The 22,809-nt window shown below is 39.6% G+C and overlaps 1 protein-coding gene across 9 annotated transcripts in view; it reads right to left on the minus strand.

The window, feature by feature from the left end:
- The window catches only part of CDIN1 (CDAN1 interacting nuclease 1), a 180,382-nt gene extending 158,818 nt beyond the window's left edge, over window positions 1-21,564 (minus strand). For 3 of the 9 annotated variants that reach the window (XR_012764593.1, XM_075426921.1, XM_075426920.1), the window contains exon 1: window positions 21,256-21,562. Coding sequence is in view for 8 of the 9 variants with exons in the window: in XM_075426921.1 (XP_075283036.1) it covers window positions 21,256-21,356 (101 nt within the window). In the remaining variant the exon portion in view is untranslated. Of the gene's footprint in view, window positions 1-21,255 lie in introns of all 9 variants that reach the window. The other 6 variants (XM_075426923.1, XM_075426924.1, XM_075426922.1 and 3 more) reach the window with 4 other exon arrangements.
- Window positions 21,565-22,809: the final 1,245 nt, after the last annotated feature.

The following is a 22,809-nucleotide window of genomic DNA, read 5'->3' on the forward strand; positions in this document are numbered from 1 at the left end:
TGTACAACAGCTCAACTCAAAAGGTTTAAACACAAATCACTTACTAAAAATTGTCTTTGCATCAAAGTCGATTTCATACCTTTAGTAGGATCAAAAATAAAAACCACAGGTAAAGTGTCCAAGGAAAAAGACATCCTGCATTGCAGGCTTATGCTATCTGATGATAATAAAAAGGTTAAATGCAGGCATGTGCATACAACGTTGCTGTCTATAGCCATAGTTATGAGAATAACTGTATGACAAAGCTCCAAGAAGGCTACTTGAGAAGAGTCATCACTTCTATGACCTTGACATTGGTTGGTCCCACAACTTCTATACAATTTAGTGATGTGGGAGAACAGATGATGGTGCAATACATAGAAATGGCAGCATTTAAAATTCATAGTAGCATAAGGCCATTACTTTTCCCACTGGGCCACTTGAACTTTAATAATGTCTGACCTAGTTGGCCAATAAGTTCTAGCAGCAGACAGAGGAAAATTGCCGGTACTAGATACTGTTTAAATGATTTTTCATTTAGAAAGACTTAGATGTTCCTTTAAGAACAGGGCACCAATTCCTTCTGTAGACACCTCATTTTTTTGGTGTCTGTTGTAACAGCCAATATATTTTAAAACAACTGCAGACTATGAACAATCTGTATCAGGCAGGGAAAAAAAATGCAGAGGTAAATACAAATTATCAATACAGGCAATGATCACAAAATAATGCTAGCTCTTCGTAGAGATGAATTCCACCTTCTTTCACCCACACCACAAAAATCTTTCAACAGCAGTAATACAAGCGTAACTCAAAATATGCCATATTCAAATGAGTACAAAGTATTTCTGATCAAGCTCCCAAAATGAAAAAAGTAGTCAGAATAAAGACACAATTTTTCCATTCACATATATATGCTTAAGATGAGAAGGACAACATTATGCTGTAATAGTGGATAAACATTGGTAGATATTATGGTTAAAAATGGAACTCTGAAAAAACAGAGGAACAGAAGAGTGGTATTTCCAAATGAAAAGAAGTAACTTTTTCGTCGTCTTATGTTATTAAGCAAGTATAGAAAATAGATAGCAATTTGCCCGAGACTGTTCCAGTATTTCTTCTTCCCAGAGTTAAACAGCGCATGCTTGTTGCATGAATGTTTGAAACCTACTGAAACACCAGACCCACACAGAGAACTTTGTAAGTAAATACTCTTTCACTAATGTCTCAAATAAAGTCTCTTCCATAAAAACATAAAAGTCTTTTGTAAGGTTCAACTCTGAAGCTGAAAAATATTTTCAGATGCAACACAAAATGAAAATACGTTCGTAACATGGGTTTAAAAAATACAGTGTCAGTGCTAAAACATGAAATTAAAACTCTCAAATATTCTGACATCAGGCTTCAATGACTATCGAATCTTTTCATCTTACACATAGTAGAACTTCTCTGGTACCCTTTCATCAGTAGTCAAGGAGTCCATTGATGAAAGAAACTGACAGGAGTCAAATAGGGTTTGCCTCACACATACATCTTGATAATCATAGTAGTTGTCCTCCACATCTCCATCGCCTGGTATTGTCTAAACTTCTCCATTTAACTCTACCCATAAAATTTCTCAGACGATTAAATAAAAGAAGTAAAGCTTGAGACTAACATAAGGAGATGATTTGCTATGTCCTTGTGCTCAACTACTCCATGTTACTTAGCAAGAAGAAAAGTTTACTAATATCCAGGAAAGAATCAGTGAACACACCCCAAAGCAGAGGCACAAAGCAACATAACAGAGACAGCGAAAAAAACCAGACCTCTGCAAATTCCTTGTTTGCACTTAACTGTACATCATCCACACTTTATCACAATTTACTTAAGATTATATAGAAAACAGGTTTGCAAGTTTGAACTCTTTCTCTTAGTACCACAATCTAAATGTTGAACCATTAGACAAAAATGCATGAAAGTTGTGCAAAGAAAGATGTTCCTAGGCTACAACAGCCATGGACCTCAACAAGCAGTTAAGGCAAAGCAGCAACAATTTAAACCAGGGATTTACCCCTCATCGTTCCTATCTGCTCTCTTGATAGGGCCAAGGTCCATACTTTGAAAAAACATTCACTTAGTAGACTATTACTGGAAAGAAATACTTGATTTATTAATTTTGTGTTCATCTTCCTCATTTTGTTTGGATAACCCTATCATGCTACTTCCCCTTTCCCCCAGGAAAAGAATCAGATTACAGAACACCTTGTCAAGAGAAGTTTTTCAGATTCGAATCTTAAATTTCCCAATTGTGTAGAAAGGGGAAAATCATTCTACTTGATACTTTTATTCCTCAAACCTATATTGTCCTGTATATACTAGATGTTTAAATCTAATTTTAGAAAACTATTTTTATGAGTGAATGGCAATTTGAAGCTAATTAGACTGTTCATTTTATGTTAAAAAATTAGCCTGTATGTAAAAAGCATATCTGTGCCAATTTAAAACCAAATAAATCCCCAAACACCCTTAAACAATTTGCCTCTAAAAATATATATAATCAAATTTAGAAAACTATAAATTATATTTAAATTTACTATTTACAAGCAATTAATTATGAATACAGCCAGGTGGCTTTCATTACATAAATTACTGTTAATGACACTTGCCTCATGCTGCTACTGTATTTAGCATTTGCATGCATCACATGTCAAGCACACACACTGTTGCATAGCTATCTCCAGGGTAAAAAGTGAACACCTTAAGTCAAAAAAGCTTCCAGTAATCCAATCAGAATTGTTAATTCATTAAACAAGTCAGGATCTTATTAATGTTTCCCATATGTGACATAATTTAAAGAATTTTAGCTCTGTCAAACATGGATGACACAGAAGAGTAGTTTTAAGTAAATTCCAATTTTGGGAATGATACAGATTTAAGGCAAGAAATTAATCCATTTATAGCTAGTCCCCTTGAGATTTTTAGTCTTAAGCCCTAAACAGTGTTTATCTTTCAAAGGTTATAATTTTAATGCTACTCGTAATTAGGAAACAAAACAAAAGCAAAAAAAAAAAAAAAAGACTAATTCTTGTCTATTTACCTCACTGACAGTACAGTACTTCGCCTTGTATCTGTAAGGTATTGTACCATATACATGGATAGTCACAAAGTCTATTTTTAGCCCCAGGGGTATAGCTTACTGTGCCATAGAGGGAATAAACTAATTTAATTCCACTACTTACTTCCCATTGGAAAGATGGCAGAAATGCACTAAGAATGAAACCCAGCTGTTCCTTTTTACTAGTGGTCTTACAGCATTCTTTTTTAAAAAGTTATCTACCTACACCTTGCAAGCAATATGAAAGGAACATCTGACAAGAAGTGATCACAATATTATATTATTCCATCCTAAAACTTCTGCAGTCTTCCCTTCCACTCCTACCAACAGGATTTTCCTTTCCCTTCCTCCTCTTTCCAGAAGATTTATTTTCTGGTGTTCTTCACACTGTTCTGAAAATCCATACAATGACTATATGCTTTGCTTCTTGCAGTGCTGCAGAAAAAGCTGGGATTCCAGGAGCACTCTTATTCCATGCACTGACCGAACAGAATCATCTGCAACGTAAACAGTCAACAGGTTCACCATATAGCATAACCTTCATTAAGCACCAAAATTTGACCAATCTTAATAGACTGGGCCTGGAGGCCTTGGTAAATAAACATGGAAGTCAAAGCAGAAGGAAAACTAGTTCGATATCAATCATTTGTTCTCTGTTAGAATAAACCGAAGGTGACCTCAACATGCATCAGGTCATACGGCGTGACTCACTGACACTTCTTGAAATTCTGGGAGTTGTCAAAAACACAATAAACATACACATTGCTGTCTTTAAATTGAGCACATAAGAACTAGACTTTGCAAAAAAAAAAAAAAAATCCATGAGAAGGGGATAACTAAACTTCACTAGAATGCAGTGAAATTTGACTGTTAACGTCCTTCAGGCAGCTTTCAAAAAGCCCTCACACAAAACATCGCAACCCTATCCTCTCCCATTTTAAAGTCTTTATATATTATATAGCACATCAGAAAACACAGGAAATTGGGAAGATGGAGAAAAAATATTCTGAACTGGACTGTTTACATTTCTGCATGTTAGTCAGTAGCTAACAACGTCCCTGATACATTCTTATAAAATAGTGTGCATGCTTATAAAAGTCAAAGGGTCATTCTCACACAAGTCAAAGAATTACCCCTTCACTTTCAACTAAAGGGTATCTCAACATGTTTCCCAGTCAAAAACAGCGATTTCAAGACCTACTTTACAGAAACCAAAAGATTTAGATTGAAGAAGTGGGCTAAGCCATAAATTAACATTAATTTGGGGTGCATATCCTTTGTTTTCAAAATTCTCCTTTTAAGTAAAAGTTTCTTCTACCAACTTTCATTTAGAAGTAATTTCTCCTTCCCCACAACAGTAAAGCTTTAAGGCCAAAAACAGAAAAAATGACATGAGTGTAATTTTTAGCACAGCAGATCTGCAAATAGTTTTTTCTCTCAGTACCCCGAAGTATTTTGTTAACGCACCACTTCACACTAAACCAACTGCAAAGAAATCTTTAACTTAAAGTTTTGGCTGATCATATGTAATCTGTTACCTGGATTAAAAAAAAAAGGCAGAAGTCCTCTCTTGCCACCTAATCACCATATCAATGACACATGCCACAACAGAGAAGCACTAGTTTATTTGATTGATCATGGTAGATAAACTCCAAATAACAGAGAAATTAACAAATGCTTGACATTTGCTCAACATCCATTATTCTGACACTGCTTTCAGGATTTCAAAGCCTGGGAGTATGCTTAATCAACATTCATATTCCCTAGTGAGCTACAGGCACCATATTGCGCCCCGCCTTAGTACTGATGAAAACTGCATATTGGCCATTTCCAAAATGTACTGGGACTCCACACAGGGCCCCTTCTCTCCCTTGTTCCTGTTCTGCAGTTTTCTTTTAAACACTTCCAAGACAAAAGCATCTGCCAGTTTTTCTCTCTGGGGATGTATGCAAAATGAACTTAACAGTTTTAAGGCAGGAGAAAACCTCACATCTAAATTCATTCATAGGACAGAAAAGGGCCTAAGAGGCCTCTCTAGGGAGAAAAACCTGCTGAAATTTTCCCCGACAACAGTGGGAGCTTTATAAAATCTAAGTCCAGACAATTTCCAATTCAAATGCCCAGCACAGCATGACCTTTGTCAGATCTATGAGCCCTAGATGCACCCACTATTTTTTTATTCTAACCAGCACAGACATTAGACAGGGCACTACTGCTAAGCAGGAGGTTGAATATTTGCATGCTCTTCTATTGTGAAAATGTAACAGTGACAGCACTGTGTCGAATTCTTTTCCCCCTAGAACTTTAACTCCATAGGAGAGGCATAGCTGACAGATGACTCTCCCAACATCTGTGTTATGTACACCGCACAGCTGAGGAACCTTGGATCACTGTCACGGCTTCTCGGAGATGACCTACACCTTTCTTATATCTACCCATGATCAAAAAAGCAAAATAAAAATTTGAAAACGCCGTTTTCAAAACGAAAAGTAAATATGGCAAGAAAGATTAACATAATTTAGTCATTAAGCTGTTCACATAGCAGCTCACCATATGTTGTATAAATGTCCTATACAAAATAATTTATCAGACCTGACATGTTGCACATCATATTGTATTATTTAATATGCTTACTAAAATTTCATGGATCAAGCGCCACTTCTGAAAGCACACAGAAAGCCCTAGAAAATATTTCTTCATCTTCTATGATTTATTTTGATTACCTTTTACAGCTACATGATAAAGTGGAACTTGCAAAATTATGAGGTTAAGGTTTACAGAGCTATTGTTTCATATACTAAAATATAACAAATGGCTCCATGTCTATATACTATTTTACTTGCATTTAATATTCAGAAGCATATTAAACTAAGCACATTGCTTTCCACTGCATATTTTAACAATTTTAACCGGTTATTTCAGTGAACATCCTGATCCACTAATGTAAAGTTCCACTGAGAGAGAGAGAGAGAGAGAGATATATATCTCCTTGATGAAAAGACTAGTGAGCTGAGAACTACAAAATAAGCTAAAGCAAACAATTAACATATGATACATGCTGACCATCCCAAACCTGTCTACATAGAAATATATTAATTTCTACACAGTAGCTGTAACATTTGAGTAATATTCTAAATTACTGAGATTTAAAAATGTTAAAACGGCAAGCATCTACTCCCAAATACATGGACAAAATTCTCTACCCAGAAATCTCAAAACCACAAAGATGATAATGTATAAGAAAGAACACCTCTCACTGGTGAGATCTGTGTCTAAATATTAAACAGTAAATTAAAACAAAAACTGTAAGCAGAAAGCTTATGGATAATAGTTGTTGGGTAACTAATGGGATTTGCTTGAGAAAAAACCCTCCACACTTAGAAGATATACCAAACAGATATATATAGCTAAGAAAATATTTAGACTGAAACCATGCATTTACTCCATAAATGACCATTTTCCTTTTTCTCTCTCAGATCACTGATGTCAAAGGAACACAATACAAATGAGATAAAAAAAAATGTAGTCTGACTTCTCTTTTTGATCAATAATTAAATTCTCCTGTTTCTAATAATAGGACAAAGAAAAACATATTCCTGTGTCAGGTAACTCCTTGCAATGAGGTCACTAAACACTGTATTTAGAATGGAACTTGCTTGGCCTATTGGACTAGCTGCCAACTGGTCAAAGCAAATCCTCCTTTTTAAGCTCCATAACAACCAGAAATCTAGCTTATCAGTTATTTTTACCTTTTTATATTTTGTGTATCCAAGATAATACGCTTGTCTAGGATGACACATTGCTCAGCTGTGTTGAAAACTGAAGGACAGCTGCATTGACAACATGCATTTTATATTAGTGCTGGAAATGGCTATATTCAATAGCCTTTTCATCTGTAGGAACCTACATTCACTCTCTGGCTATTAGTTATCGTACTTTTCACCAATTGTAGCCTCATAATACGTATTTCCATTCCACAGAAGTTCAATAAACCAGCATCTATACTGGACTGATAAGAAGTTCTGCCATCTCCTAGCCAGGCACAAATGGGAATAGAGATATGTGGTGTCCTTATTTGCTGTATGGGTCCTCAATGACACCTACGGATGTCATCTATCTGGATTTTTGTAAAGCCTTTGACACGGTCCCCCACAACATCCTTCTCTCTAAATTGGAGAGCCATGGATTTGATGGGTAGACCGTTCGGTGGATAAGATATTGGTTAGATGGTCGCAGCCAAAGGGTAGTGGTCAACGGCTCAATGGCCGGATGGAGACCAGTGATGAGTGGAGTCCCTCAGGGGTCCGTACTGGGACCAGTGCTGTTCAATATATTCATCAATGACATGGACAGCGACATCGAGTGTACCCTCAGCAAGTTTGCAGATGACACCAAGCTGAGTGGTACGGTCGAGACACCAGAAGGACGGGATGCCATCCAGAGGGACCTGGACAAGCTGGAGAGATGGGCCTGTGTGAACATCATGAGGTTCAACACGGCCAAGTGCCAGGTCCTACACCTGGGTCGGGGTAATCCCCGCTATCAATGCAGGCTGGGGGATGAAAGGATCGAGAGTAGCTCTGCTGAGAGGGACTTGGGGGTACTGATAGACGAAAGGCTGGACATGAGCCAGCAAGGTGCGCTGGCAGCCCAGAGGGCCAACCGTGTCCTGGGCTGCATCAGGAGAAGCGTGGCCAGCAGGTCGAGAGAGGTGATTCTGCCCCTCTACTCTGCTCTGGTGAGACCTCACCTGGAGTACTGCGTTCAGCTCTGGAGCCCTCAGCACAAGAAGGACATGGAACTGTTGGAGCGGGTCCAAAGGAGGGCTACAAAAATGATCCGAGGGCTGGAGCACCTCTCCTATGAGGACAGGCTGAGAGAGTTGGGCTTGTTCAGCCTGGAGAAAAGAAGGCTGCGGGGAGACCTGATTGCAGCCTTTCAGTACTTAAAGGGAGCCTATAGGAAAGATGGGGCAATCTTTTTACTAGAGACAACAGTGACAGGACGAGAGGGGTAATGGTTTTAAACTAAAACAGGGTAGGTTTAGGCTGGATATAAGGAAGAAATTCTTTACAATGAGGGTGGTGAAACACTGGAACGGGTTGCCCAGAGAGGTAGTGGAGGCCCCATCCCTGGAAACATTCAAGACCAGGTTGGACAGGGCTCTGAGCAACCTGATCTAGTTAGTGGTGTCCCTGCTTGCTGTGGGGAGGTTGGACTAGATGAGCTCTAGGGGTCCCTTCCAACCCAAAACTCTCTATGATTCTATGATTCAATAACAATGGGGAACTCAAAAAGACCCTTTACATTCATACAGGCACAGAAGTGAGCATTAGCTCTACTTTGGTCATAGTTGTTCTGTTGTCTTTGAAACTTCAGACAGGCTGCATTACACTAGAGACTACCTTTGCTGTCACGTGGGTCTTAAAGAAATATTTGACAACATTGTTCTTTCTGTGGAAGAATAATGTGTGCTATCTTAGGATATTTTTATTCAGTGCTGAAGCTTCTGGAGGTATCTGGGAATCAATGCTATCAAACGCTTCCAAGACCTTGCAGATCTAGATACAGATATGCATATAGAGGACATTCACCCAAACAATAAAGTCCTCTTCAGCACCACATCCTGACCCAAAGCCATTTTGCCAGTTTGGATGGACAGCAACACTTGCTTAAATATCCTATTCAGATGAGAAGGATTAAGCAGGAAACTGAAGTTCAAGAATTCTCCAGCATAAAGCAATGAGACTGTCACTATCAATCAGGCTACTGGATATCCTGGAGTGTACCCTGGAAGGGATCGTGTATCCCATTCATATCACTACCACATTCAAAACATTACGGACACTAGAATTTAAAAAAAACATGCACGAAAAGAAACCATAACATAGTTAAAAATGCTTTAGTTGCTGGCAAAGCAGATATTTTCAACCTAAGGGGTTCACAAACCAAAATGTTTTTTCCCCACAAAAGGTGCAGATTCCTGTTTGGCAAATTTCAGCCTGCTGACAAGAAGTTCATTTCCTTTGAATTCTTCATTTGAAGTCCATGAAATACAAGTTGAAAACTTATGATAAAGCATGAAATCTTAGCATGCCAATGGGAGCTTGAAATCTACTTGTATCATACCAGTTAGTCCAACAAACAAATGAACAAGGCTTTTAACCATCACTGTATCTGAAGAAAACAGAGCAGTATTCTTCCACTCCTTTCCAATGCTGGGTTTTTTTTGGTATCAACACTTTATCGGCTTGTCTTAGAAGACAATTTGAGTAGGATCAGTTACTGTACTCCATATTCTTACAGAAATTAATTCTTACCATTATTTCACTCCATTTGAAATAGAATACAAGCTTCTGAGACTTTCACATTACAAAGAGGCATGGTATTTTCACCAGGAACTTCAAGGAATAAACAATTAGAAAATTACTCTCATAGAAGCACATATGTTATTTTATTAAGTGATGTGATAAGCTTAGGGGCATATATCAGGACCAAAATAGTTGTAGTCATTAATTTAAGTAATAAATCATAGGTCCTGCCAACAATGACAGCAAACAGATGCTAACAAGAAAATGTATTATTTAATATTGTCACGTGTTATAAAAATGTAAGTGTTTAGGACACATCTTAAATTTTTATAATAATATGCATTTAATACATTACTGTTTTGACACATACAAGAATCAAATTTATAGGTCTCATTTGGCACTTGCTTTCTCTTCTGTGAACACAGAACGGATTCCTGAGGGAAAAAAAGCTCAAGAAGTGAACGTTTCAAATAGATGTTTGCAACAAAATCGAGTTGTTTGTCTTGCTGTCTTGAAGTAAATATCATAAGCACTGAGTCTTGTTATAAAATGAAAACAAACAGCTTTGCCTTTATGTAAACAGAAGTTTTCCCTGAAAGTTCCCAGGAAACTCAAACAACTGTGAAGTTTACCTATACATATGGAGAGCAAAAGATCTTACCACTTGCTACAAAGTTAAAAAAATAATTCCGTACAATCCTTAGAAGCAAAATGTAGGTATGGAATAAGTCTCAATGAGCCTGCTAAGTTATAAAAATAGCAGAAATTTTATTTTCCATTGTGTCTTATTATTTGTTTCCTACATTAGTTTAATATTTCCATGGAATGCTACAATGATTTTCAGCAACTGCATCCCTCACAAAAATGCCAAAACCAAAGCAAAATCTATGTTAGTTATTGAAAACATGATCTATTCCATTCCTTCCCTTCCCTTCGTAGCCACTCTCTTCTCAGGACTCTGAAAGCTGGACAGAACGATGATCTGATTCAGGTACTGATATCTGAAAATATAGGAAATGCAGTTACGCCTTTTGGCAAGCCCAGCCACACTAAACAGAACCACCGTGCACACACCTTTTCCAGCACTGCATCACTGCTGCTGTACAGCCTGCTGCATAAGGTCCCTCTGCAGCAGGGTCAATTGTTTCTAAGATCACTGTTTTTTCCAAACATTTTTGTTTTACTTTAAGGAAACTGTTTGGATAATAACACTCCTGTTTGCATTCTGTTTCACTTTCATTTTCAATCAACTCATCCAGGTATCAGCACAGCTCCTTTCTTGGAAGTGCTTCACTCAATGCTTTAAAACACTTGAGGAAGCAGTGATCAGAGTACGAAAACTAAATTTTCTTCATTAAATCTACTGAAGCAGATATTAAAAATGCATTTAATATACTGGGGATGGCTGGTAGGCATCACTGACTGTGACAGGCCAGTTACTGATGAGCTGCTGTCAGACGGCCTTCTCAGCAGGGATCTGTGTCTAAGGCTGCTGAAGGACAGCAATATCTTCCCTTGTGTGTAAGGTCTATTCATCTCCCAAGTATTTACTAAATCACAGACCTCTGCACACAAACCCAGCGTTTCAGCACATGCTAACAAATGATGGATGGCCTAGTCAATTCGTTATGTCCTGAAAGCGTGATTTCCTGCCATTCCAATCATCAAACCTCTAGAGCCTTCAGAGCTGATCAGTCCTGGAGAATATATTTTGCAGGCTCTATTAAAGGAGTAGAGGTTCTTTCCATTAGTCTCAAACTTTTTTTTTTCCTGGCTGATTTAAAGAGCACTCCCTTCTTCCCCCCTCCTTCCAACAGCACCACCGCTACCACTCTTACCTGTGTAAAGTATTCAGGGCATGTACCATTAGTGTGTTAGTAAAACAGCACTCCTGGAACACCAGACAGTTAAAAAGACAAATTTTGTTTGTGACTACTATAAAACACGACAATCTTTTATTTAAATTCATCTATACGTCTTTATTATTTAACCTAGACAACCCCCAAAACATTTTGTAACTTAGCTTCTTTGATCAAATACCTTCTACAGCAAGGGAGTGCTCAAAAGGACCTGTTTTCTTTGTATTTGCCTAGTGAAACATATCAGAGCTCTCTTAATTGTGTTCCTCCTAAAAGCATATGCCACTTAGGAATAAACTTCCGATGTTCTAAAGACAGGTTAGCTGTCAAAGAAATAAAGCTGCTAGATTTCGTCCTTTTCATAGCAAGGTAATATATTTGACAGTCTTTCTTGCACAAGCTAGAAGAAAAATTCTATTTAGCTTACCTATTCAGTGATCTATAGGAACAGAATATACTTATCTCATACTTCTTATTCTGAAACACTGAGCTTGAAACAAATTAGTCCACAGCTGCTGAAGAATTAGCTGTCTACAGTGCAGCACATATTTTGAAGGTGGTTTAGCAGATACGAGTAAACTTTAGGTAAATAAGCATTTGGTTACTCTGAAATGCAAAGACCTTGGATTTCTTTGCTTGCTAGGTGTGATCCAGCCATAGCCAGCACAAACCATTCCACATTGCCCTACTGTTCACCTCAACCTTGACCTGGAGATTAAACTCACTTTTATTGCACACAAAGGTCATCTGTGTTAGGTCAAAATTCAAAGTTCCTTGTCAGCTAAGGTTGATATATTCCAACCTTTCCTACTCTAATGCATCAAATTTTTCATGGTGAGGTCATATTCAGCAGACAGTGTATTCAGCAATTTATCGTGCCATTGTAATATAGCCCAGAATATGATTGTCCAAAAAACAACGCATGAATAAAATATTTTCCCCTCTGATGTAGCAAATCTCCTCCGCTCATAAAACTCTAGCCTATACTTGTTTGCAGGCTTCGGAAGAATGATATAGTATGGAACTGTTTCTGAAATACAGTCAAGAATTACCATTTTTATCATCATTGTCCTTAAGTACAAGCAACATGAATACAAAGGTATCCTAAAATCCACTAGTCAATTAAAATGCACATATGGTCAGTGTTAAAAATTTCACTTCATCCTTCCTTAACAACCACCATAATCTGGCCCTTAAATCTACAGACATCTGTTGGTCTGTCTGATGACACCAAGCTTGCTTTAGAATGAAATACTTCGAAAAAACAGTGCCACAAGACCTCTATTCCTGTCCTACTGGTGATTATCACAACCATGGAATTTGTGAAGTGGCAAAAAGTACAGCCAAATTAAACTTCATGAAGCAACACAGTAATGTATGCTGTGACCAAGACAACTCCCCCAGTTTTGACAGATAAAAGGATTTTCTTTCTTTTTCTTTATTTCTTCCTCTCCTTCTTTCCCTTTCTCTTTTTTCTTTGCCTTTTTTCCTCCTCTTTGTCTTTTCCTGTTCTCTTTATTTTCCTTTCATCTCCTTTTTCTCCTTTTTTATTTCTTTTCCGCTCCCTTTTCTCTCTTGCATTTTCTCTCTTCTCTTGTCTTTATTTTTCTCTTTTCTTAATTTTTTTCTGTTGTTTTCTTTGGGTTTTTTTCTATCTTCTTCTCTTTTCTCTCTGCATTGTCTTTTTTCTCTTTCATTTCTTTTCTTCTTTATTAAACACAAGCACCTAAAACGCAGCTACACCAAACTCAGAATGCATTTTCAAGTTACAGGGAACCAATTTCCACGTCTGCTTTAAGAGGCCCCCTCCAATCATTGTATTTCACCATTGAATGTTCAAAGGATACAGGATTGGCTTCTAAATGCTTTGTACAAATTCCTCAAGGCCAAAAGGCTTTTTCTTTACTCAGCAAAAATGAATTTCACAAGTGTTTTAAGTCCTGTTCTGTTTTTTTTATAAAATGAACTGTACTCCCATATGGTAGCACTTTCCATATTGGAAGTGGAAAAGGTTAAGAGAAAAGGAAGACACTTTTCAGTACTCAAGAATTCAGAAAGTACCACCTAAATTTTGATTGCTTATTTCAAGCAAAATTTCAAGACTAGCCTTTAAAATAACTTTGCATATTGCTAGGATGGACAACATATGTGGTAATGCTTGTGAGGAAGATGATTACACTTATATGCATTGTCACAGAAAACTACAATGGACTTCCCTCAAAATTAACTTTCATTTTGCCATGTGCTTATATATGTCATCTACTTTTTAGTTAATAGATAACATGAAAACAACTCAGAAAACCACCTTTCCATCTCTTTCCAGACAAATCCAGAATGCACCTGTGTCTTAAAGACCTAGAATTTACATGTGCCAATATAAGAATTTTCTGTTTAAATCCTGTCTGTTGGTACTGGAGAGCCCCAAAACTGAGCAAAACTGTATTTCCCATCCTACTCTGAAAGCTTCCTCTGCTATTAATTGCTACTTTTTAAATAAGTATCTTAGATTCAGTCTAATGAATAATGGAGAAAAAGTTCTTCTGAGTTACATGCTGACTTAGTTAATTTCTGTCACGCAATACTTTATACTACAGAGGAGGATTAGTACCCTTTCTATTTAGGGTCATAGCATAAGCAAACAGTTTTTTAGCAAGACATACCAAATCCAACCAAGTTACAAGTTCTTTCAGGTTTATTCACTGGTGTTTAAGTGAAAAGAGAAAACCTTTACAAGGCTCCGGTTTAGCCTATCAAAGCTGTAGTATCTTACAGTAGATTTCCTAAAAAGGGTTCAAATAGCGAGAACACCTTTCCAAAGGGAACAGTATCAGTTCAGAGCTCACATGATTTCTGTGTACAGTAATTTTTTATTTCATTTTAAGATTATTTTGAACTTGCTGCGTTTTATTGTAGGTCATTGCTGAGAACTTGTATATTGTTAATTTTCTTTTCAAATAATGAGCCAAGACCTCTTTTTCATATCAGCAATCTGTTTACCTGTGAGGTTAAATGCAGCTTCAAGTATGTCACAAATTTTAAATCATATTAGGCTTTTGCTACCTACAGTAGTCAAAAACAAACAGCAAAACCTTATTTACTCTGAAGTCTAACATAAAATATGAAAACAGAAATATAAAACTTTAAAAATTCTACTGTTTTCATAGCTGCTCTAACTATATGCTCCAGATCATTCAAACACAGTACACTAGTGCAAAGTATCTGCCACTTTAAAATCATACAATCTTAGAATGGTTTGGATTGGAAAGGACCTTAAAGATAATCTAGTCCCAACCTGCCTGCCATGGGCAGGAACATCTTCCACTAGACCAGGTTGCTCAGAGCTCCATCCAACCTGGCCTTGAACACTGCCAGGGCGGGGGCAGCCACAACCTCTCTGGATAACATGTTCCAGTGCCTCACCACCCTCACAGTGAAGAATTTCTTCCTTATATCTAATCTAAATCTATCCTCTTTCAGTTTAAAGCCCTTACTCCCTTGTCCTATCACTACACATCCTTGTAACAAGTCCCTCTCCAGCTTTCCTATAGGCCTCCTTCAGGTACTGGAAGGCTGCTATAAGGTCTCCCCAGAGCTTTCTCTTCTCCAGGCTGAACAGCTCCAACTCTCTCAGCCTGTCCTCACAGCGAGTTGCTCCAGCCCTCTGATCATCTTTGTGGCGTTTAGCATCTCCTACTAACGTCCAATTTCTTTTCTCTCATGAGCTAGTCTACGGAAATTGGTGAGGTGGTTTATATAGACAGAGCATGAATTTATCTCATTATTAAGTAGTGAGAATATAGAAAAGCAAAGGGAGAATAAAATGTCCTTTTATACTTTCTTATTTTTGTAACAGAAATTAGTTTCTAGCACTCATAGGCACAAAGGCAACTTTTTAAATTAGATTTGCTAGATCAGTTTCCGTAAAGAAAAACAACTTAGTTCCTCTGCTTTCCATAATAAATAACCAACTATCCAAAAGAGCAGGGTGAGCAGGAGAATTTACAAGAATTATGCCAGTTTTGCTACGATGAGAGCCTTTCCAGGCAGAAGAGGGCAACTATAATGTTACACACCAGCAGGTTGCCTGCTCATAGGTAAGATTTTCCTTGTCCCTGTGCATGAGTCCTGAGCCTAGAGCTCTGAAATTCACAGACAGCTAGCTGCCCTCTGCTTTTGAGCCTCACTATGCTGCTTCCTGGGTAACAGCAGCTCCAAAGAGCACTACAGCAGAGGACAGAGAATTCTTCCATCTTGACTCAATCTCCAGGTTCCGTTAGCAACAGGTACCAGAACACAGAAATGGAAAGAGGAAAGAAAAAAAAAAAAAAAGAAAAAAAAAAAAAAAAAAGGCAAATGAAAGAGAGGAGCAGTTCTATCTTCCGGTTTCCCACCCCAACCATCTTGGGTTTATCAGTACTGCTTGATAATCTAAGCAACAGCACAAAGGCATAATGAAATTATTCATAATAAAAGCAATAAATTTCCTTGTAAATAAAAATGCCTGGAAAAGGAAAATCAGAGGCCTGTCTACCCCCAACTCCAAAAACCTAAAAGAGCGTCAACAATGACACTGGAAAAGAGGAAGATTAAATATTAACTCAGTCTCAAGCGGCTGGTAAAAGAAATAACCTTGATGCCATACATTTAAACTTCTTTAGGGACTTAGTTTCAGTATGAACCATAACTGAGAAAGTGATAAAAACAAGTAAATAATAAACAGATTATATTTTCCAATTTACATTGTGAGACATTACCATGAAGATACATTCTGGTTTTCAACGAAAAATATTGCGATGCTTTCCAGGCCTGGTGTCATTTAAGCAAGCTATCACTAATTTGGAGAAAAACCAACATAATCACTGAAAATGTGTGTAAAACCTGAAGTGATATTAAGTAATGAAGACGACAGGTCATGAATGTAGAGGAACGTGCATCACTTCATGTGCTCTGGGAACAAAGACTGTGCATTCCAATAATCAAACATGAAGTTACCGTTGTTAAAACCAAATACCCATATTCAAATTACCACATATATCAATACAAACCTGTAGATCATGTTCTTCTCTTACTTACTGGGGAAAAAAAAAAAAAAGGAAGCGGGGTGTGTGTGGGGGGGATTCTTCTCTCACATTTATGCCAGCTTCCCTTACCTTTCAGCTATAAGAAAAGCTCTTCCTGATCACTGGGAAGGAAGCTTCCACAGAAGGGACACAAACAGGAGAGTACTTCTTTGAATATATGCACAGAAGAAAAGTGAAGACCTGCACAGAGCAGCTGAAATAAATTATAATACTTCAAAATCCTAGTACTTTGAAACTCTCTATAAACAGAGTTTGCACTCAAGACAGGCTCAAAAAAGAATGCCTCTTCTACAGGAATAAAAGTAAAGGTACTGAAAGGCAAGTTGGGCTAGAGGCACTAAATTTGTTTAATAACTTTAAGTAAGGAAGAGAAACAACACAGACTGCACTAATTGTGCTATGGAAGAATATAGCACTCTTAGATGGAATGAAATATATGTTTCACAACAGTTTAATGCAAGAACTTGAAAAATACGGTTCTTGGAATCTCTAAAAGATGCAAGGTTACTGAGCAAACTTGCTCTGTCAGAAAGTTTCTGGAATCCCCAATTCAAGCACCATGCAGTGTAAGAAATTCAAATACTAAAACCAGAACCAAACCAGGAAAAACTTTGCAGAAGAAAAAAACAAGATAGTAACGTAATGAATTGGATCAGTAAATCTTACACTCTTAGGAACCTTGGTAGAGTCCACAGGAAAATTCAGTCAGAAAACTGCAATATTCAATCAGAATGGGATATGAAGAAGAGCAGCAAAATACATACAAGGTATAGATTTGAGAAGGGTCTAGTCATTTATCAATCATGTTCTATTGGCAAGAAGCTTTGAGAAAAATTTCTGAAGAGAAACTAAGTATTCTGCCATACACAAAAGAACTGAGATTTTTTTTTTTTTCCCCTTTGGAAACAACTAAACTGAAGGACTAGATTATCAGCTTGGGTATGAATCAAACCCTTAGAAAATGGACTTTTCTGGACAAATTAAAATTGTCTTTGAATAGAGTTAAAAGTTTAAAGTTCTAACCTACTTCTTGTCACCATAAATAGGTAATGCTAAGGTGATTCTTATGCAGAAGATTCTACTTACTGGCAGCTCTAGCTACTATCTAAGAGAAACAAGCACTGAAAAGAAAGAGATTGTAACTTTCTCAGAGCATTTCCTGCAATAGGGTATTGCATCTCACAGTATTTCCTACAACTAGCCCTACAAGGGGTAATCCAATTTAGACATTAGGTCTCATTGAGAACAGTATCACAGAACATGAGCCCATGGCTAACGAGAAGGCAGAAGAATAAAACAGAAGTTACAAAGGAAAACAAAAATTATTACCAAGCAGATAAATTCAGGTGAGAAGTAAAGCAGAAAAGGTGGTATGCTTTAGAAGAGCACAACACAGAGCATACAGCATTATTAGTCCAGTAGTGTATAAGTTAAGAAGATCAAAGGAACTACGTATCAGTGATCCACTATTGGCAGAGATCTATCACGCTTAGGGCTGAAAATTACATTTTGATAACCCTCAAGTCATCCACAAATCCTGCTATTAAACATGAACACATTAGAAGACAACTGCTAAGCATGTAACAAATAGCTTAAGAATAAATAAATAAATACATTGATAATTACCAGGCATGGAATACAAAATGCAGCACTAACAGAAAAAGAACAGCAATTTGATTCCTGAGTTTCTATTTTTGCAAAACAACTATACTAAACCCATGTTGTCTGTAGTGTTACAGGATTGTAAAAAAAATAAAAAAGTCTCAATGCTTGTATAAAGATACTTACAAACACTATTAGAAGCAGTCTAATTTTTACTATCTGACATTAATAAATTACATGGCAATACCCTTTTGAAGCAGTAATCTCACCTGCTGAAGCAGTTCAATAATAGTAAAGAACAAACAACCCTGTTAAAAATTATTTAGATTCACAGGTCACGTTGGCAGCCACCACACAGCTTACCTATACACATTAACACAGTAAACTGTGACAATAGTTTATGGAAATTACAAATTACTCTTAGGGAGAAATCACAGAACAAGAGCAGGCCCATAACAAAGTGTGAAAGATACTTTATACAAATAAGGAGCATAAGCTGTGAGTCCTCAAGAAACACAACAGACAAGGGGGGAACCAATAGATAAGACAGTATTAGAAAAAAAATCTGAGCAGATTAAGGCAGAAATCCAAAGACTCTCACGATCTGTGGGGCAGTAGGAACCAGAAATACTTGAAAACTGCCAACTTATGTGTTGCGTTACCAATGGAATACTGATCCTTCCTGGGGAAAGACTGAAAATGCAAGGTGAAAGCAGCTATTACGGATGTTAGTACTTCCCAGTTTGAATCAGCATCCGTTACCGTGTAACAATGTCAAACCAGTTATGGACACCTTCATCACATTGCAAATGTCATGACAGATTCTGGGCTTAAAAAGATTGAACTAGAAAGTTGGGGTAGATGGGGGATTTGTTTGTCTGATTTTCGTTTTTATAAAGAAAAAAAGTAGCTAAATAGTCCAGTCAGACCCTTCTCATCCTAGAAGGGAATGACACAGGTTCTAGATTTTAAGAAACTTACTCCACAGTTATAAAACACGTCACTGAAAAAGCCTCCACTTTCACACTTCAGATGGCACACAGGTTTACAAATCTCCACAGCTGGCCTCCTTTACAAGATAATGGTTATAGAGACTGCCTGTTTTTAACATTATAATATGTATCTATTTCAACACAACCCCTTTGCTGCTAAGGCAAGCAGTGGCCTTGGAATGCCCTTTTTTTTTTTTTTTTTTTAATATACTGCATCTCAAGATCATTAGCCCAACATATTTTGCTACTTCAAACTTTTTCTCTGAGTGTCTTCTGCAGCTGCCCTGCTCTGGGCAATAAACAAAGAGACAACAAAGAAATATCACTTGCCAAGCCACTCACAGAAAGAAGACATGTAGACCTCCTCAAAATATACTTAAGACAGAGGGTTTTAAAAAAAATGTATCAATTCATTCATCATTCAGATGGAAGATTTTAGCCTTCTCCCAGGATGGACAAACAAAATTCAGGAGAGGCCTACAAGCAGAATTCAGAAGAGGGCATTCTCATCTCATAATGCGGATTACAAATTAGCAGCAGCAGCATGTTAAGCCGGCAAATCATGGAAGCAACTACTATAGCTAATCCCTGCTTCTCAGTGTTCACCACACCTCAGTAAGCTGCTTCAGAAAAAATGTAGTTTTTTTCCTGATATAACTCTACATTGTTATTAGTACATAGTTTTTCAGGAGTCACCAAGTTCTGAAACTGAAGAGTCAATGGATCTTCTGTAGTCAAAGGAGTGGACTGGGAAGTAAAATGTATCAGCAGAAAGGCCAGGTCTTTTTCCAACAAACTTATTTTCCGTATTACAGACCCTCACGTGCCTATGGATCTATCTTGGAAGCGGGTTCCCACACACAGTGGCTGACCTGGCAAACCAACCCAAACTCTAACCTTCTTTTAAAGACAGCTTTACAAGGAGACTAGAAAAAGAGAAGATGTGCATGTGTGTGCGTGCACGCATGCGTATATACACAAACACGCTCTTCTAATTTCATCAGCACCAAAGTGATAAAGCCAAGCCTAAGCTCCTTAGACATACGCTGTCACAGTAAGTGGTTTCCCAAGTTGCAGAAGTACTATGTAAGGTGAGCTGGGTTCCCAACAACGCAACTCCATGCGCTCACTGAACCAACCACGCTGCTTTAGCATCAATTCTTCTCTGTTACAGGGCTGTTCCCTCAATTTGATTTTTAACTGCATTACACACTTTCCCAAAAAGGAAAAGATTTCACTGTACAGTTTAAAAGCCTAAGTTAATGTTGGCTCTTCATCCACTTACGGTAAGTTACAATCAGATTCAGTTTCTTCAGCCACGCTTGTGGTAAGACTTGCAAGGCTTTCTCAGGAAGCATGTGAACGATTTTCTGTTTTACTTATTTCTCTCTCTCACCAAAGCACAGCACTTAAAAAAATACAGTTTTCTGTATCATTTCTGGTGATTTTACAGAGAGCACCACTCCTTTCCCCGCAGAACACAATTTGGTTTCCTGTCAAATTCAGCACTAGAAATCCTTCCCCCAAGCTGGGGGAAAAAAAATAAATAGAAAAACCTTGCAACTTGCCCTTTATAACTGTCGTTGTTGGTAGTAAGCAGATTTTGGCAATGAAGATCAGTGCATGGAGCACTTCCTGTCATGTACATGTTTCTATGCCAGCCTATGGTCATTTCCAAATGTCGCTGGCAATTCTGAACGCAGCTCGGGCGAGGAATCACAGAATCATTAAGACTGAGAAAGACCTTTAAGATCAAGTCCAACCATCAACCCATCACCACCATGCCTACTAGGAAGCAGACAAACGCTCGCATCTAAGCAGATGATCCCTTTTCCAGCCTTCAACTGGAGAGCGGCACCACATGAGGAGTTACAGGTCCAGCAAGCCCCTTCTGCCTAGGCCGCAGGGGCAGTGGTATTGCGGGCCGAATGCCACCCTTGGTCTCAGCCACAGAGCCACGGCCTGAGCCTGGAGGCTTCACTCACATCACGAGACCTACTCATTGTCCGAGTGCCTCATGAAGGGACCCAAGAGCTCTTATTCGGACGTGTGGCGGGGTGGGACATGCTCTTTATTTGGTGGCAACTTCCCAGGTCGCAGAGCGGGAGCCGTGCCCTGCTCCTAGCGCCAGCTTCACCCAGCTGCCGCCTGCCATCGACGGCCGTGTGCGTGTCCAAGTGGCTTCGTACCATGTGGGGGGCTGGGACCGGGGGCACCGCCTGGAGCCGGCGGAGCGGCCCCCGCCCGCGGGGAGCCCTCAGGCCGCCGCCCGGGGCCCGAGCCGCCCGCCCCGCGCCGGGCAGCGGCCCCGGAGGGCGGGGAGCGCTCACTTACCCGGGGAACCGCTCCTTCAGCTTCCTCAGGCTCTGCCGGGTGGGCTGCACGTGCCCCAGGAACTGGGCTATCTCATCGTACTGGGCTCTGGTCAGCTTCATGCCTCGCGGCGCCCAACCGGGCCTGCGCGGCGGCGGGCGGGGCGAAGGGAGCGGGCCGCGCCGCTCCGGCCCCCGGCGCCGCGTCTTGCCGGGTGGCGAGAGGCAGAAGGCCAGCGATGGCGGGGTCGCGGCAGCGAGGCCGGGGCGCCCTTTGCTACCAGCGCGGTGCCGAGGCAAGGGGGGCCGGCCGCTTCCCGCCGCTCCGCCCCGCGGCCCGGCCGGGGCGGGGAGAGGCGCCATCCCGCGCCGCGCGGCTCTGCGCAGCCGCTCAGGCGGGCGGAGATGGCGCTTCCGTGGGGACGCCGCCGCCACGGCTCGTAGCCATCGGGTTTCGCGCAGAGTCGGTCTCCTCTGCCTCGCCCGCGGGCGGTGGGGGACGCCGCACGCCTCACAGCTGCGGAGCTGCCCGCCATTGCGCCCTCCGGGCCGCTTCTTGCTTTAACGTCTGCGAGGGCGGGAGGGGCTGGCGGGGTGCGCCCTCAGCGCCCGGCGCCCGCCCCGGCTGGCCCTGGGCTGAGGGGAGCGCGCCGGCGCCCTGCCCGTCGGGCCCTCGGTCGCGTGCGGGAGCGCCCGCCCGGGGCATTGCGGCTTCCGAGTAGGAGTTGCCCACGGCCCTCTCCAGCCGTTGACTTTGGGAGGGCTGTTGCTTCCGGTGTAAAGAAAAAAAACTGACGCTGAAGGAGTGGGGCTGGGGCTCCTGGGCTGCAGGGTTGTCCCTGCTGTGCAGAAATGGCGCCTGCTAAGTTTTGGAAGAAAGCCATCAAAGTTTGTGCATGGATTTACCTCAGAGTTTGTTAGGGCTCAAGCTTAAAAAAATTACGTTACTAAATGTCACTTAAATAATGCTAAGTATGTTGCAAGCCTTAGTTTGTGTGCTGGGCATTTTTAATAGCTTTTATCAAAGTACTTGGAAGATAGGTATGCCCTTTTATTAAACAACGTATCAGAACTAGAGGTTATGAAGAGAATTAACCATGAATTTAACAGAGAAATACAAATATCCCCTTTAATTTCAGTTTAGCTGTGTTCATGAACTATATGCAGGCTACTGGAGTCCTAACCTTGAGGTTTCAGGCACTTAATCTGTGAAATTTGCTTTAAATCCTAAGAAGTTGGTTTTGTGTTGTTTTGTTTGTTTGTTTGTTTGTTTTAATTTTAGATTCTGTTCACTTGCTTTCTCTCTTGAAACCTTTAGGATCACATTTCAAGTGTTTTTTCTGCATCTTAGCCAGAAACTTTACAAAGTTTCTTGCAAGAGTACAAGATCTGGAACTTCAAGGAAAAACGAATAGCATGGGTCAGTCATTTAGGAACGTTTTTGAGGCTTGTTTCTAATTGACTGACAATGCGGAGTGAGCCATCTATCACTTGGTTCTCCATGGATTTTAGTGAGTTTTGTCTGGAACCAGGAGCCTTCCTGGGAACAGCTATTTCTGGTACAATTGCCTAAATG

Source organism: Opisthocomus hoazin, chromosome 7 (genome assembly GCF_030867145.1).
Source record: "Opisthocomus hoazin isolate bOpiHoa1 chromosome 7, bOpiHoa1.hap1, whole genome shotgun sequence".
NCBI classification, from domain to species: domain Eukaryota; kingdom Metazoa; phylum Chordata; class Aves; order Opisthocomiformes; family Opisthocomidae; genus Opisthocomus; species Opisthocomus hoazin.